General features: G+C 40.7%; 3 protein-coding genes across 3 annotated transcripts in view; 1 reads left to right on the top strand and 2 right to left on the bottom strand.

The window, feature by feature from the left end:
• The window catches only part of lrp2a (low density lipoprotein receptor-related protein 2a), a 45793-nt gene extending 35754 nt beyond the window's left edge, over positions 1–10039 (bottom strand). Inside the window, 13 exon segments of the mRNA XM_070915292.1 lie at positions 380–549; positions 1040–1168; positions 1671–1790; positions 1908–2051; positions 2639–2755; positions 2902–3015; positions 3118–3228; positions 3638–3754; positions 4179–4301; positions 4705–4812; positions 9774–9923; positions 9926–9946; positions 9949–10039. Coding sequence (XP_070771393.1) covers positions 380–549; positions 1040–1168; positions 1671–1790; positions 1908–2051; positions 2639–2755; positions 2902–3015; positions 3118–3228; positions 3638–3754; positions 4179–4301; positions 4705–4812; positions 9774–9923; positions 9926–9946; positions 9949–10039 — 1515 coding nt within the window.
• Positions 10040–10908: 869 nt separating this feature from the next.
• LOC139292931 (coiled-coil domain-containing protein 89) lies at positions 10909–13956 on the top strand. The gene is made up of 7 exons (XM_070915342.1): positions 10909–10968; positions 12360–12832; positions 13066–13196; positions 13277–13413; positions 13508–13584; positions 13666–13765; positions 13870–13956. The coding sequence occupies exons 1-7, from the start codon at positions 10909–10911 to the stop codon at positions 13954–13956; spliced, it is 1065 nt and encodes a 354-aa protein (XP_070771443.1).
• Positions 13957–14112: 156 nt separating this feature from the next.
• Positions 14113–17536, bottom strand: LOC139292380 (ATP synthase subunit beta, mitochondrial-like). The gene is made up of 10 exons (XM_070914707.1): positions 17431–17536; positions 16708–16881; positions 16432–16606; positions 16025–16146; positions 15731–15915; positions 15419–15577; positions 15015–15137; positions 14715–14927; positions 14390–14591; positions 14113–14299 (listed from the first exon to the last, which is right to left on the bottom strand). Exons 1-10 carry the CDS (start codon positions 17534–17536, stop codon positions 14202–14204), a joined length of 1557 nt encoding a protein of 518 aa, XP_070770808.1. The 3' UTR covers positions 14113–14201.
• Positions 17537–18067: the final 531 nt, after the last annotated feature.

Raw genomic sequence — 18067 nt, 5'->3', positions numbered from 1 at the left:
CTTCAAACTAGATCGAGTTACAAAAATTGCACCCTGGTATGTGAACATCATACCAGCCTATCAGACAGGTTTCAAGATTAGGCCATTTGGATTCCATTCCACATCTACTTCCCTTCATTATGACCCAGCCGCAAAGGAGCCAACAGCTATCCCATTATTATAGTATCAACATTTCTGATATTTTAAAGGATAACTGAAAGAATTCCATCCTGGCCAGTTCCAGTCTAACTCAAGTATTTTCTCAAACAAGAAAATGGTCTACTCCCTGTCAACTCTTACCCAGGTATAACAACATGTCAACATTTCATGTTCTAAGACAAACATTGAAGTAAATAGGTACAAATAACATTGGACATGGAAATTGGATTTTAAAAAATACCTTATTCTGAATGGTATCAGTCCAGAAGATCATATGCAGATTATAATGGAAGTCCACTCCCACTGCAACCCCTCTATTCTGTGAGTGAACCAAAGTACGCAAATTGTTTCCGTGGATGTCACCTATTAGCAAGTCTCTGCCGTTGGAAAATATCAAGGAAGGTACTCCAGCTGCAGAGGAAACAAAATACAGTTACAAAACATAGCATGAAGTCATTTGAAAATTTCAGGTTAGAACCGTAGCCTGATTTGTATCAAAACAGAAATCAGTTTCGTAGTATGCATGCTCAACTAATATCAGTGGAAATTTACAGAATGTAGCACATGAATTCAGATCCCTGACTCAGACTAATGAAGGTAGTACTTTCTAGCCACTATCATTACACACCCTTTTCACTAAAGCTAAAGGCAGAGAGGTCAGCCTCTCAGTCAACACTCTTTCTATGTTCCACAAAGGCAAGAGACTAACTAAAACAACATTTGGTACGCAACAATGCACCAGAAAGAAGTGCAGACGCTCAGTAAAGCAGCCACAGTGGTTGGCAAACAGGAAAGGGGGCTATGCTAATGGACCTCATTTGGACGGATCATTCACACATTCAAAATCTAAGCATACTGTATGTAAGACAATCTGTTTAAACAGGGAGGAAATGACACTCACTTGAGACATCAGCTCTGCAGTATCTGTGCTGCTCCAGCATGTAGCCCTCTCGACAGCTGCAGCGATGGGAGCCTATGCGGTCTTCACACAGCTGGTCACACACGCCCCACATCGAACAGTCGTCAAAGTCTTCAGCATGAAATAGGAATCACAGCAGATGAGAATTAAACAATTAGACTTTTAACACAACACCATAAAGCTGTAATGACGTGTAAGCCAGCAAAACTTTCCCCTTTATTTCTTTTAAATTCAGCTATAAGTCCAAACAGTTTGTGCGCTGTCATTTTGAGTCCAAACAAAAACAGCAGATTTTATGTGAACTTCTAGATCTTGCAATCCTACTTTGAGTTGATTAGGCTCTAGCCAGAATAAGGATTGAGTGTCAGTGTTTACATGCAGCAAGTTAAGGTCTTATTTGGGTAAAGCTTCTTCTGTGTACTTCTGGTATCCTGTTGTTAACAGAATGATGTTGTGCTCTTGGGGAGAAAACTCAAACCATAAAAAGAAAAAGTATGAAAAGGTTTCCAGCTCTAGCTACTGCTACTGCTTATCTCATTTACAGAAAAATACTTCCCAACTTATCCTTGCAACTGTCTATATGAGGAACAAATCTTCAAAGAAGCATATATACCTATACATGAGCGACTATTGTTGCTGCTGACAATGTATCCAGTAGGACAAGTACAGGTGCCTCCGTCAGGGGAAGCATGGCATCGATGCTCACAGCTTAGAGAGGCACATCTCCAGATACCTGACCAGCAGAGAAACCAGATCAGTGAATGACTATATTTGAAATTATCATATTTCACATATTCTGTAATATAAGATGTCCTAATGTGTACTTGACACTAGTTGTGTTAGTACTAACTGCAATTGCGCCCAGCAGTGGTGTTAGTTTCATCCTCTCCCTCGGGACAGTGAGCCATCCCATCACACAGCTGATCCATGGGGATGCACAGGCCAGAGGATGGACAGGGCCATTCTCCTGGGTAACACTCCTGCGGTACATTATCTGCAGACAAAACAAATTCATCATCTTTGTCTGTGAAGGCTTACACAAACAAAACAAAATCAGAAAACAGGACAGCAGAGACCTTTACACGTGTCAGACCGTTGTGAACTAAAAGATATTAAGTGTGTATTACGGACAGGCAGCCATGTCTCCACAGGAATGTGGTGGTGATCTTAAGAAAACTGTGACCAGGACTTTATTGTCAGGGAAATTACTGTCACTTTAAACCGATGCAGGGGAGTGGAGCTTTGAGGGGGTCACATGGGGGCTCAGAGGGCTTCTGCAGCCCATCCTCTAAAAACACACACTCTTCACAGCCGTGTGGAGGAATTCTAAAGCCCTTTGGGGGGCTGCGCGATCTTGTGCCACAAAGAGGCATTTGAATAACACACTTAAAGGAGCACAGGCATTGCGTCTTGCTAGCCCAAACCAACCATGGAGACTGGAGATGAATCAGGTTCACACAGAGAGCTTGAGTTGTTACCCCTTCTAGTGTTCCTTAACGAGCCAAATGTTTAACGTTTCTGGTGTAACAGTAAAAAATTATTCGATTTATGATAACTGCTTTCCAAATATTGTGTCCATACCGCAGCCTTTTTCATCTGCATTGTCCTCACAGTCATCCTCTCCATCACAAAGCCAGACTTGGTGGATGCAGCGGCCACTGGGGCAGGTGAAGTAGTTCCCTCTACATGTAGGATATGCTGCAGGTGAAATGGAGAATATTAATACACAGCAACAACAGATCAGAGATTTAGTCTTATCTATTTGGGTGAAGAAAATAGTCATGAGACAGACAGTGGGGTTTGATTCAAAGAGAAGAGAGGGTAGAAGAAATGAGGCAACATACTGCAGTTTAGCTCATCACTTCGGTCTCCACAGTCATCGTCATGGTCACAGACGTAGCGTTGAGGAACACACACCCCATTATGGCACTGGAACAGGCCCGTATTACAGTGCTGTGCTAAAGAAAACACAACAGAAAAAGACAAAAAATATATATTTGGTGATGATGTCATGAACTGTTTATCACTAAAATTGACTTGGATAAGAATTGTCTTCTTACTGCAGTTTGCCTCATCAGAGCCATCACGGCAGTCAAGTATGTGGTCACATCGCTGGGTCCGGTTGTAGCAGGCCCCATTAGCACACCTCAGCTGTGTACACTCGGGGTAATCTGAAAGATTAAATCATCAACAGGACAATGCAATGCATTCAAATCAACCTGACAACTGTGTTCCTTTTAGCTTTTAAAATGTGAAAAGCTTGGTGAATGGGAAGGATAAGAGACTAAAATTTAACGCCACCACCATAACAACAGCAGTCGCCACAGCATTCTTTATGCAATTGTGAGATTACCACAGTGTGTAGTGCTGTGAGTCTACCATGTCGGCACAATAATGGCATAGCAGCTGAACTTCAGCTTGACTAATCCACCAAGGAATCTGCAATCAACCTCTGACAACAAGAAGCATATTGTGGCCCATTCTGTCAGTCAGCGTGCCTCTTAATCTTAACAAATTGATTAAAATGCCACAGGAGCCTGAGATAAAAAAAAAAAGGAAACCACCCTGGAGAAGACTTACGGCAGTCTCTCTCATCAGACCCATCTGAGCAGTCCGCCAGACGGTCACACCGGTATTCTCCTGGGATGCATGCCCCGTTACTACAGCTGAACTGGCCACTGGTGCACGTCCTCCCAGCTGGGGACAGATCAGAGAGTGACTTAGAAGCACGTAGAATGGTTTCATTCACATAGTTCTTAAATGGACTTAAAATGTGATCTACTACTGTAGATACAGGTACCAAACATTCATCTAATTCCTTAACTTCCTCAGGCCCTTTGGCGGGTTCATCTTAAAGATCTTTATCTAATGTGGTGCAGCCATAAAAATGACATCCTGGATTTGACTAATTATTAGTTATTATTATCAATTAGAATAAGTGTGATATACAATATTTTCAAATTATGCACTGGACTGAGCAGATATTAAATATATATGTGATGAAAAATGTGTTTTTCTAAATGTTGAAATATAACTCATCTGAAAGACAAGTGCAATAATGACTTGTTATATTTTCCATGAAACATTTATAAGAATTGATAATAATGTAAAATGTACTTACGGCAGTGTTGCCTCTCATCTGAGCCATCCTCACAGTCCTCCTCATCATCACACACCCACACATCAGGGATACACTCGCCGTCACTCAAACACTGGAAATGACTGTGATCACATGTTACCTGAGCTGTGGGAATACACACAGAGCATTTCATGATTTACAACAGCTGACTGTAATCCAGGGGTGGAAAGTTACTATCTACATTTGCTCAAGTACAGTACTTAAGTACAATTCTGAATTACTATAATTCTGCTGCACTACATTTATGAGAAAAATATTGTACTTTGTACTCGACTAAATTTTACAGCACTTTTATTGTTGATACTTTAAGTATATTTTGCCAATAATATTTCTGTTTTTCTAAGCAAACTCTTGAAAGCAGGACTTTAAGTGACGGAGCTGAGTATTTCTTCGACCACTGCTGTAATTCAGATTGGAATGACACTCACGTCAAACAAGCATTATACTAAATATCCCAACCCTCTCAGGTGCTATGCCAGCCTACAGTGTGATATAATGAGTAACTCACGGCAGTCGTGTTCATCAGAGTCATCCACACAGTCTGATGTGCCGTCACAGTGCCAGTCACCTGGTATACATCGGCCTGTCCCACAGCGGAATTGCCCCAACTCACATCCTAGACACAATTAAAATTGTACATAATTCAGTGCTCGATTTCAAGCTTTGTCTTACATGTTATTAGATCTTTTATCCACATTTGTTTTTCATCAATGTTTTTGCAATTTTAATGTTGATTACATATATTGTTATCATTATTTAATTATTTTCAGATTAGATTAAAAAATTCTTAAATACTCTAAAATACTAATATATTTAGTAAGAATGGGGTAGGGATGCCTTCCACTGATGAAGCATGTTATTAACAACATTGACAAGCCTTGGAGACAAGCGTGCCAGCCGTCCCCCCGACAGTTACACAATCTTCACCGCACTCATCCCAAGCCTCCTTTTGATGTTCTCACTGAGTGGCATCTGTAGAGATAAGGTACCACCACTCTACCTTCCCTGATGTTTTCCAGGAGAGATTGATTCAGGCAGCATAGTTCAGTGGCAGATCACTCCATCAGACCCGTCCAAACAGGAATGTGCAATTCTGATTGTCTCTCTGACAGCCTGATTTATGGTGCATGCTGTTCCTGTCCGGTCTGAAATGTAATTGGAATAAATAGTGGTACTGGGTGGTACCACAACCATTTCAACCCAAATTCTTCATGAGAAGAGCTGTGAGCTGGTGATTGGTGGTGCATGCTTGGGGTTGGTGGTCCATCTCTGTCCTGTCTTATCCAACATTTTGGAAACATTCCTCCTTGATCAAATAGCCTCCTACACTTGCTAAATATTGGGGTTAATTATCTAAAATGCTGCAGTACCTCATAGCTATAGCTCTACAATTCCACTGTAAGTTACTAGTTACAAGGAATTATAGAGACAAGCTGTGAAAATTGTTGTGCCAACATGTACGTTTACCTGAGCTGAAAATGCAATGTCTTTAAGGTAAATTACTAGAAATTAAGGGCTTACAAACCAACAGTCTATTGGTTGACACATGCTGTGTGAGGAGTTGATTGTATTTTGAGTCAGAGGTTTGTCATCTCCTTTATGTAATGTTCTCTTTTAAAGATGGATCACTTCCACAACAGTTGTGGGGGTCACTGCCTGTGCTACTGCACTAAAAGCCTTGCATGCGCTCCGATCAAGAATTCTTGTCTCAGATTAATTAGCCAGCAAACCACCAAACTGCTTTACGACCACCCCAGCAAAATAAGTTGCATATTTAACTCCTTCAGCAGCTATCCAGGAGGCTTTTTTCCTGCTCAGTTTACTAATGATAAAATTGCTCTCAATCTGCTCAAAGGGAGCCTTTGTTGCAAGGCAGTGATCCCAGAGGTTTCAGCATCATCTATATCATGGCAGCAAGCACAAGTGCTGCATGCACAGTACACAAATAGCTAAAAGATGCGCTGTATTTAACAAAAACACAATATTTTCTTTTTAACAAAAGGACTTCCCTCAACAATGAAGTGTGCGTTCAGTACATTTAAGTATTGAATGTCCAGACGACACTATTGTCTGTAAAAAAAACAAAAAATAATGGTCTTATCAAACTGAATAACAATAATAATGTGACAATAAAATAAAATAGTAAACATCTGCAAAGCAACTGAATCAAATCACAATCTGCTTTGGAAATATCAAGATGTTTATAGCTGCCATACATCCTAGGTTGACAACTACAACCACGCATGCCAAGGAGAAACCAATCTGCTGGAAGCTTTGAAATGCAGCCAGCGTTTCCTGACAGTATTACTTCTGGGAAAGGTGACAGATACACTGAAGCTGAACCTTTCAACGACACTGTCTCGCGTAAGGGTTCTTCTTACATTCTGAAAAGAACGTCTTCTTTGTAACTTTTCTTTAATCCTCAAATTTCTATGTCTTCATCCTGACAAAGTTGCAATTTCTCTATCAATATTAGAGAAGGTAAAGGGAGAATGGTGCAAATCTGCTATTAAGAATGTTTAATCTGAGTCTGATGATCTGTACTTTTTTAGTCGTTTTTTTTGTTTGAGTGTTTATGTGTAATTTAATGTTTTCCTTTCCCTTCTTTCTAGCCTTGTCTTTTCTAATTGGCAACTTAAACCCACAGCAGGAGAGAGCACCGCACTATCCACGCAGGAAGATAAGGACGTCCTACTATTGCCCAACAAAGAAGAGCAGTAGAGGAATTTTCATTAGAATGAAGTCCCCCAAACGCCTTAAACCCCACTGTGAAATTACAATGGCACAAAAGAGGTGCCAGCAGGGATGCAAACTCATAACTGGAAGTGTGACCCTAAAAAAGCCACTTTAGAGATGGACAGCAGAAAGCTGAGTACAGTAAGGTTTACTTCCTGCGATAAGGTAAAACAAAAGTGCATAAACATAAGCTCCCCTCTCACGGCCACCCATTAAGAAAACACCTGTTCACTAGCGCTGAAACATCTCGTACTTGTCACATGGGGTGCTTGAAAGATGTCTTCAAGCTTTCATCAATACCGTCTTGTTTTGGCCCAGACCTCACTCACTGAATGTGTGTGGAGAAATGTGGAGAAAACGGCTGCTGGCAGCATGAAACGCTGGACCCGTCCATGCTGTCAGAGCGAAGTGCTGCTGCCTATTTCATATGGAAATCAATGCAGCAGAATGCAGTCAATTGCCAAACAAGTGACTTTGGCTCTTACTGCGACACACAAAACAGTGAAACACCAAGGGGCTTTGGCAGTGGCATGGGAGCAAAAGGAAGGAATAAATGGAGTGAGGAATAAAGCCTTGGTCTGGTTAGAACTGAGGAATATTCAACATGATTTTTGGTACGTGCCTCAACAAAAACATGAGTGAAAAGAACCATAAATAAAGTTGTCACAATGCAATGATAAAGCCACTGGACAGCTTATTTTTCCTCTGTACAGTGAGTCACAGCTCACCAACTGTTTTATTGGAGGCTAAACTCTATCCTCAGTGTCTGTAACCTAGACTGAGGGGGCTGCAGGAAAAGAAAGGATTTGCTCTTGATTTGTGCCAAATGTGTTCCTGTTTCTAACGCAGTGTAACTGTTGCACAAGGATTTAGGCTCCTACACCGGAAAGAAGCCGGCATCCGTGAGGTTTAATATGCACGTGCTGGCCAAGTTTGTGTGTCTTGAAAAGTGTGAACACAATAGAAGACATTTCAACGATGTCATTACAGACTCAAACTAAAAATAGGTTTGATCAAATTAAGACAGTCTAGCCCCACACCTGACCAAAATACTAGCAAACTACAAATACATTAAAAAAACATGTTGTCTGTTTTCTTATGAAATAAAAGCTTAATTTGTAACACGGGTAAGTTCTTATTGTGCACTTAATAGCTTTTTAAGAGTTCACTGGCCAATGATTAATGGAGAAAACAACTCAATTTACTGACAAAACATGTCTGGAACAGCAAAAAAATGGCAGAGGATAGTTAACAAACCAGCACCATGAAATCCCCTCAGACCATCACATTAGCTATTAATGCCAGTGTAAGCATTCTGTAGCAGTATCAAGCCAGAGGGCTGGATAATGTGTTACAGGGGGTCATGGAAGAAACAATTATCATACTAAAGGATATATGAGGAGGATCAAGTAGAGATTAGAGAAAGTACCTTGTCCCCTCATAGTAAAACTACATAAATAAAACATTAATCTTTCTGAGTATACCATTAAGTGACACATCTTTAAGTCTGATCCACACACCACCAGATAGCCTTCAGGAAGCACCTATTCAAAATCCAGGTTAACGAAAAATTACAGTATGAATGTTATTTAAGCAATCTACATCACTGTCTGTTAATCACAACAAATCCAAGCTAATGATCCATGAGAACATGCCGACAAAGTCTGCTGAGAGTCTGCGGTTTTTGTCAAGTCATCATTTTGTACACCTCAGTTGTCATCAGCAAACTTCAGCTACAAGTACAGCGACTGCTGTAATTCAAAGGAAATGCCAAGTGGATTTTTTAAATGCTACAGTCTCAGTGTCAACACTGTTATATTGTCTTTTTGGCATGGACCATCCACCTTTTCTATTGTTGTGTGTCTGTTAGCCAGTGAGGAAATATAGGAAAATATGTCCAGGATATTTCATAATGAATAAATAAAGAAAGATGTAGCCATGGTCTTACTCTTGGTACAGTTTTTTCTTAACTCCAAACTGCTCCTTAGGTAGAAATGGTTCCATTCTGCAGCAGCTGCAGTGTAATTAGTTGCTTGATTCACACTAAGGAGCTTACATACTAAGGGTTGAGCAAAAAGAAAGCAGATTACAATTTGAGAAGTAGGATCTAGCTGGGCTACAAACACAGGAGACAAACACAAGACTGTCATGTATAAAGAGCAGTATCCTGAGCATTTTGTCTCTGGCTCTGTCTTACATTGGAAATTTAAGTTCTTCCTCGATCTGGAATCGAGTTTGAATCAGTGGTTCGCAGCGTAAAATCTGCTCCACTGAATGAGATTTGTACCAGTAGCTCGCAGTCCTCACAGATTGTCTGTAAGTCACATGCTCTTTTCTGTTACCTAGCAACAGTAAAGCCCAGGCAAAAGTTCCTCAAGAGAACTTCCAATCTGTCTGAGGAAGGCTTTGTGCTCAACCTTTAAAGTAATACTATGTGGTAAAACATTTAGCTCTAGAGCCAGAATTACTTTACCTGGTGGCCACATCAAAATTACTAGAGGAGATCGTGTAGTTCCATGATAACAGCGGCTTTTTGAATCATCAACAAGGTTGTTCTCATGTGTTTAGTTGATTTATCCACTTTGATTCCCATCAAAACTTGAACTGTTACTTACTGGATGTACACTTTACTTGTCTGTGCTAAAAAATAATAATAATACAGAGTCATTTTAATTCAGCAACAATTCAACTTAAATTTCCCTGCACAATGACTGGTTTGTTTTGATGAGCAACAAGTGCACTGGGTGAATCACTAATAGCACAACAACTCTGCAGGTCCTCAATGAATCATGCAGCTGTGTGAACAGAAAATGTACAGGGGGAAAAAAACACTCTACTTACCTTCAGATTGGCACCATCTAACACAGCATATGAAGACGAGGAAGAGTTTAAGTAGTAGTGCTCTCCACATTCTGGCTGGTCCGTCCAGCTCCGCTGTGCAGATGGAGGAGCTGTAGGGACTGAGGCTGGGATGCTGTTGCTTTCTTCTGTCTGTCTTTCTTGGCCTGCTAGTTGATGAAAAGGGGCGTGCACAAAAGCCAGGACAGCCGCTCCCCCAAGCCAGCCTCGGCCCTCCGGATAAATCCCTCTGGCCCAGGAATCTGCATAATGCCATGCAGGTCCGACTTGTCCCCGGTGCCAGTGATTTTTCACTCACAGCGGGCTACCTTCACTGTTTATTTGCACCGCACTTGGGAAGTAGGGGGGTGGCTTCTGGCGATTGAGAGCAAAATACTGATGGGAGTAATTAAAATATAAAACAACGAAAAGCTTTAAATTAGGTGTCTGAAGGCCCAGGCGAGTCACGTAATCCCAATGTCTCTGGTTCGAGTCGACCAAGAACCCTTGTTTCATGTTTTACACACACTTACCCACCCAAAGCTTGATATAGGACTAGAAAATTGCAAGTCATTGTAAGAATGTTTTACATATTACACCAAATGCAAAAAGGCGAACAATGCCATCAACTGCCATACATTCATTAAGTTATCAGGTACAATGGGCACACTTAATGTCATGTAAGAATATCCCCCTAAAGATTTCACAAGTGACTTGTGAATAAAACAACAACATCGACAGCAGTATATTTAAAGTGACAAAAAAGACCATTGCCACATCAAATTAAGTAACACATTTTGTACCAAAGTGAAAAGGGGTTTAAGCAACATAAGAAAACAGTTACTGCTTCTTCCACCATGATTTTTCGAGATCGTCCATACCTTCACAGTGCTAGTGGCTGATGCAAAGCTCAACACCACCATCAGGCGGCCGAGCAGGGGTACCATCACTTAACCTGCCACTGCAACTAAATCAGAGGAGAGGGCAGCTCAAAGATAGTTGCCATTAGCGACCGAGCAACTGAAACTTTGAGACGATTTCCAAGAAATGTGGAACCGAGCGTTGAGGAACAAAATGAAGTGTTTGTCTATGTAAAACCGACAGTAAACACTTTGCCTTGTCTTCCTTATTACTCATCATGGCAACTCCACAGAGAAACACAGATAACGTCATGAAGGTGGAGGGCAACATGACGGAGGTATGTAAAACTTATCATTGACAACGATAAATCCATGGGTTGATAAAAAATAGCTACTAGTTAGCTAGTTTAGCTAACTTCTTAGTTAGCCGTCTTCTGAATACATTTCAAATGTAATGTGAAGTTATCTTACCTGCGCAAATGTCACATTATCGTGGTATTAAAATGAAAAGTATTTAAATAAACTTGAAAAACGTGTCCCATAGAATAAAATGAGTTAGCTTAGGTAAAATAGAGCTACAAAACAGTAAAGTAGTTAGCTAAGCTAGCAACCCTTAACTGTCCAGCAAACGTTAATGTCTCGCGCTTGTCTTCAGACAGGTCAACGCCAAACTGTTTTATTCAGTTGTTATCCAGTATTATCTAGCTTTGATGTGTGATAATAATAAATAATGAATAAAATTATAAATAAATTAAATAGCTAAATTTACTCCAGTACTGTACTTACAGTTATAGAAGGTTGTTATTTGTAACTTTACCATTGCATTCTACTTTATACAACCACTACATTTATTTGACAAGTTGATAATATTTTGTGTACAAAGCATGAGCTGAAAACTTTAAATATAGGGTATTGCTTGAAATAAAACTACCCAACTGTATATACTATAAAGTATAAGAAAAGCTGTCAAATTAAATCCAATTCGACCATCTTACACAGAAATGTATCACTAACTTAATAACAATCCAATGATATGTAAAATCATACCAGAGTACTTTTGATACTAAATATATGTAAAGTATCTTTAGATGATAATACTTCTGTACTTTTACTTCAAACATTTTAATGTAGATGACTTTTACTTAAATCATTTTTTACATTGTGGTATTGGTGCTGTAAAGTATCCAAATAGTTCTTCCACCACTGAATTGGACAGTGTTGCTACCTCTTTTGAACATGTTTCCGTGATACCAATATGTTTAGTATGTTTTTGATTTATTCGATTTTTTTTTGGGGGGGGGGGTAAACTGTGGTTGTCCAAACTAAAGCCCATAACTGACCGGGCCAATATTTTAATATTTCATCTTATTGTAGACATATCAGGTATGTCACCTGATAAGTAACAAGAAATTGCAAGTACAGAAATTACCAAAAAACTTTGAGGTAGTTTAAAAACAGTGAGATCATTACATAATTTGTCCACCAGAGAGCACTTCAAGTTTATTTTTCAAGTGTAAAATGTCTCCTTCAGTTCATATCTTGATCACAATTCTCTCCACCAATATATCATTATCAATTTTTTTCATCTCTTAAATATTGATATCAGTGTCAGCCTCAAAAAACAGTGCCACTCAGGCCCTAGTCCAAACACAGCATAACTTTACTAAGAAGCTGCCTAAAGCACCTGTGTGCCATGTTTTAACACCTGCCTTTTTCCCCTTGTTCCCAGCATATGAACAGCATTCAGAAGGCACTGGAGAAACTTCATAGCCTTTCTCTAGAGGATACAACAGACACAGGGATGCTGCGGTCCAGGATAGATGAACAGTCAAGTCTGATCTGCATACTGAAAAAGAGAGCAGATGAGCTGCTTCTCCGCCATCAAGCCCTGCAAAAAATCAATACAGAGCTGGAGGGCCGAGTAACAGACTGCCAGAAAGAACTGGACGGCGAAAGAAAGAAAGCAGAGCTATTAGAGAAGAGATTTATGGATTTAGCTGCCAACAATCAAGCCATTATTGGTTTCATGGACGAGCACAAAAAGCAGAATGCCCAGTTAAAGCTGGAAAACAAACAGCTGAAGTTAGAAAATGACATGCTTTTCTCCAAAAAATTACAAGATAAAGAAGCGTTTGTTCAAAAACTGATGCAAGAAATCAAACAGCTGACAGAGAAACACACAAATAAGGAAAGTGAATATCGGTAAGAAGAATCATTGTCAGTTACTAATAGTGCTTAAAGATCAATCTATTGGTTGTTCAACAGAAAATTAATCAACAGTTATTTTGATGTTTTCGTAGATATATACAAATAATTTATCCAGTAAAACTGCCAAACATTCCCTGGTTTCAGCTTTTAAAATATGAGGATTTGCTCTTTTTCTCTGCATTATTCTACATTGAATATCTTTGCTGTATTTTGCATCCATGTTTAAGGGAGAAATTAGCTGGATGCCAGTCAAAACTCCTGGAACAAGCAACTCAGCATCAAGTCAAAGAGGCATCGCTACTTGATCAATTGCATGATGCTCAGCAACAGCAAAGAGATGCTGTAGAGATGTGCAAAGGTGAGTAGTCAACATTTCATCCTCTGAAGTGCTACAAAATACAACCACTAGTAAACTTGTGGTCTTCTCTCCATGATCAGATCTTAAACTGAAGCTACAAAAGGCTGAAGAACAGCATGCTTTGAAGGAAATCAACATGAGACAAAGCATAACAAGCCTCACCAAAGAGAAGGACACATTATTGCATTTGTCTATGGAAAGAGGGAAAGTAATACAGGTAATTGAAAAGTATTTGTTCTCCTTACTTAAATCACAGCTCAGCACAGATGAACCAATCACTTTATGTACGTACAAATTGGTCTTCAATACAGGAGAAACAAGAGGAAATCCAGCAGCTGGAGACAAAATGGAAAGAAGAGAAAAAAGCCAGGGCCAAAGCAGAGGACAGGTAAATTGTGAATCAACAACACACTACTGCTTTCAGAACAAGTGTCGTCCTTGTCTGTATTTGTCCCTGAACTTGTCTCAGGTTTGAAAAGGAAGCAGAAGCTGTTAATGCAGACGTAAAAGTGAAGTCTCTCCAGTCTGCACTTGATGAATCCACGACAAAATATGGGAATTTCAAAAAGGTTTGTTAGAATCTGCATTATTGAAAAGTGTAATTGACAGTGGCCTATATAGGGATGGGAACATGCTCAACATATTTTCTTCTGTTTTATTTATTATTTTACAGGATTTTGAAGCCTTCAAAGAACACATCACCAACCTCCTTATACAAGAAAGGGAGTTAAATAAGAAACTTCGCCACCTGATGGGCTAAACCTTAGCATTATTTAAGTGTTGTGTTTTCATTAAAACAATTAATTTTCACCAAGAATATTCACTCACTCACTACCAATGGAAAAAAGAAGACTGACAATAAAAAAAATGTATATATCACAATGCAATTTTTTTTTATTTCATCTTCACCTTTCCAGAGAAATGGAACCACAACACAACATACTTAGCATGGACACAATTATACTGTACAAATGTTTCTCATAAAAACCTTTACAGAGAAATCACTTAAGAATGTTCCTCGGCCAGTTTCTCAGCCTTTTGGACTACTTCTTCAATGGGGCCCACCATGTAGAAAGCTTGCTCTGGCAGGGCATCATATTCACCTTGAAGAGAGAAAAGAAGAACCGTTACCATCAAATGTCCATTAAATTAATCCCATTTAGAAATGTTTTACCCTTGGTGCAGCACTCTACCTCCTAGAATGCTCTGGAAGCCTTTGATTGTTTCCTTGAGAGGCACCAGCTTTCCCATGTGGCCAGTAAAGACCTCTGCTACCTGGAAGGGCTGTGACAAGAAACGCTGGATCTTACGAGCGCGAGCTACAGTCATCTTATCTTCCTCAGACAATTCATCCATACCCAGGATAGCAATGATGTCCTGCAATGATTTGTAGTCCTGAAAAAAAAAAATAATGTAAAAGAACAGTTAGGTTTGTATATGAGGTTTCTCTTTTGCTTTTAGATTGCAGATATTGTTGACAGCCATTCTTGATTTGTTAGCATCCAACATAAGGCTTGCCTGAAGAATCTTCTGCACACCACGAGCAATATCGTAGTGTTCAGCCCCAACAATGTTTGGGTCCATGATGCGGGAGGTGGAATCCAGAGGGTCCACAGCAGGGTAGATACCAAGCTCAGCAATAGCGCGAGACAACACAGTTGTTGCATCCAAGTGAGCAAAAGTTGTGGCAGGAGCGGGGTCAGTCAAATCATCAGCAGGCACATAGATAGCCTATAACAACATGAGCCATTTTAGTAGGAATAATTGTGAAAAAAGGAGAGCGTGCCGACATGTGAGTAACATCTTGTGTTGTCTCACTTGTACTGAGGTGATAGAGCCCTTCTTTGTGGTGGTAATTCTCTCCTGCATTGTCCCCATGTCAGTGGCCAAGGTAGGCTGGTAACCCACAGCAGAGGGGATACGACCCAACAAGGCAGACACCTGAAGGACAATGACACAAATATTCAGATGCAAGATATTCATCCATCCGTCTTCTATAACCGCTTATCCTTTGCAGGGTCACAGTGGGCTGGAGCCAATCTCGGCTGACATTGGGGTTACACCCTGAACAGGTCGTTAGGTTATCGCAGGGCTGACGCAGAGACAGACAACCATTCACATTCACACCTACGGGCAATTTAGAGTTGACGCAAGATATGTAGACTTAAAAAGCATTATTTTGTTGACTTCAAATAAAGAAAAATCTATTTGGCTTAGCGCACCTCTGATCCGGCCTGGGTGAACCTGAAGATGTTGTCAATAAAGAGAAGCACATCCTGTCCCTCCTGATCACGGAAGTATTCAGCAACAGTCAGACCGGTAAGAGCAACTCTGGCACGGGCACCTGGGGGTTCGTTCATTTGACCGTACACCAGAGCTACCTGAGGACATGAAGACATGAAGACAAGAATCAGCTGGGAAGTTTAGCACTGAGTAGATCAGACAAACTACATGTTAATGCTGTGCTTAAGTATCTGAGTCAGAAAAGCCAAGTTGTGTTTTAAAAAATACATGTAACTCATTGAGGGTGTCACCTTTGAGGTGGTGTCCTTCAGGTTGATGACACCAGACTCAATCATTTCATGGTACAAGTCGTTTCCCTCACGGGTTCGCTCTCCTACTCCAGCAAACACAGAGTAGCCACCATGAGCCTTGGCCACATTGTTGATCAGCTCCATAATTAACACAGTCTTGCCAACACCAGCCCCTCCGAACAGACCTGAAGGAGTATACAACATGCACAATGACCAATAATCATGATATGAGTGTATGAAAATGTGAGTGCAGACAAATATTAAGTAATCTAGGGTGTCAGATAATCCACCAACCAATCTTTCCACCCTTTGCGTAGGGTGCCAGTAGATCTACCACTTTGATGCCAGTGACCAGGATCTCCTGCTCCACACTCATGTCTGTGAACTCTGGGGCTTCAGCGTGAATAGGAGCAGTTCTGCAAGATAATAAATTATTTTTAAATATGCTGTTTAAAAGGATAAGACTACAACACTTGTCAACTAAAAAGACCCAAACCAGCAAAATAAATATAGTCCTCAATAAACACACTTTTACTCCTGTTTGAGTGACTCCCCAGCTGTTTTAGATCATTACTTTGCTTCCCCCCCCAAGGAGTACTGAGAGACAGACTTGGCTCATTGTTGTTTTTTTCATGAGCTTTGTTGACAACAAGAAAAATATGGAATAACTCCAGCATCATGATCATCTCCTCAACACTTACTGCTTGGTGCTAATTGGACCCCTCTCATCAATCGGTTCTCCAATGACATTCATGATCCTGCCCAATGTCTCTGGGCCCACAGGGATCCTGATGGGGGCTCCGGTGTCCAGAACCTTCTGACCGCGGACCAGACCCTCTGTGCCATCCATGGCAATGGTCCTGACTGTGTTCTCACCTGAAGAAACACATGAGGAGAGACAGTAAAGACACAACAGACACGCAAACACTGACTTCTTGAGCAACGTTTCGACCCCATTATCAATTTGACTCACTCACCCAGATGCTGTGCCACCTCAAGCACCAGCCTGCTATCACGGCCAGCCACTTCCAGTGCATTGAGAATGGGAGGCAGGCCTTCATCAAACTGGACATCCACCACAGCACCAATCACAGCCACTATGCGGCCATTGGCCAGAGCTGCCTGAGCAGCAGGGGCAGCGTAACCCCTGCCTGAAAGGGCAACGACAAAGAGGAAAATGACATTAATGGCAACATATAAAAGTGAATTTACATGTGACAACTAGATCTGAGAACTCAAAACATCTTACAGAGAATAAACAAGGATTATCGTATGCATGTGATATACTGAATCAATATAGCAATAAATAAATGAAAAGACAAATAAGCTAAATATCTTTCCACATTTGGGTGCTTCAGGATAGCATTGACCATGTGTTGCCACTACAACTCACAGGCTGAAAAGTTCAAACAGGCAGTGTGTGAAACATTGACTTCTAGAGAGTTACTTGGAAAGGTCATTGATTGGACAATCCAATGACTGGAGCAACAACGTCTGACTTATGTTAACTATATGACCAAATAACCTCTTCTCTCTTACTGTAGCTTCTTTAATTATTATAAATTCCTACTGGCAGCAAATGAATGGAGACACTTAATGGGCAATTTGAGGCCTGACCCACTGAGCATACATCTGTTTCTGTTAGACAAGCCAAAGGACATACAGTTGAAGTTTAAGCATTAAAAAGAGTATTCACTCACTCGAAGAAAGAGCCGCATGTCTCCCACTGATTGGCTGCAGAGAGTTGATCCCAGGCTTCAAAGCCTGCAGAGCCCCGCTGCAGCACCGTCCCACAGCGGCCAACATGGTTAAGATGGCTGAAGGTGAAGTCTGAGCTCACACACACACACACACACGCACACACACACGCACACACACACGCACACGCACACAGCTTCCGAGCAGGCGATCTTCTACTGCTGAATCCAACAGCCTGTTTGAGCATGCGCAGTCTGTCCTGATTTTATACCCACCATTGACCGAAGGAGGGCAGCACAAACCTGTCTAGTAGGGCGTATCTGGTTCTTTATTTCATGAAAGATTTACATTATCATCACTGTGTTAAGTAAAACCATCCTAATGTCACTCAAAATACCACAGAACTGAACGGAAACAAGGCCAATTTACGAGGTTATCGTATTTTCTTAAGCATTTTGTAGCCGTGGATTGCACACCTGTATATTCTACCCTTCTGTTAGAGGACCAGATTGTGCAGTTCTTGTGTTTTCTGACCCCTCCCTCCACCATTTCTGATATTGTCACACAACTGCTCATATGGCATCATTTTCATAGTTATATGATCAGACTTCATATTAAGATTGTAAAGAGGAAAGAAAG

This window comes from Enoplosus armatus, chromosome 11, assembly GCF_043641665.1.
Source record: "Enoplosus armatus isolate fEnoArm2 chromosome 11, fEnoArm2.hap1, whole genome shotgun sequence".
NCBI lineage: Eukaryota > Metazoa > Chordata > Actinopteri > Centrarchiformes > Enoplosidae > Enoplosus > Enoplosus armatus.
This window is presented reverse-complemented; position numbering and strand designations above follow the sequence as displayed.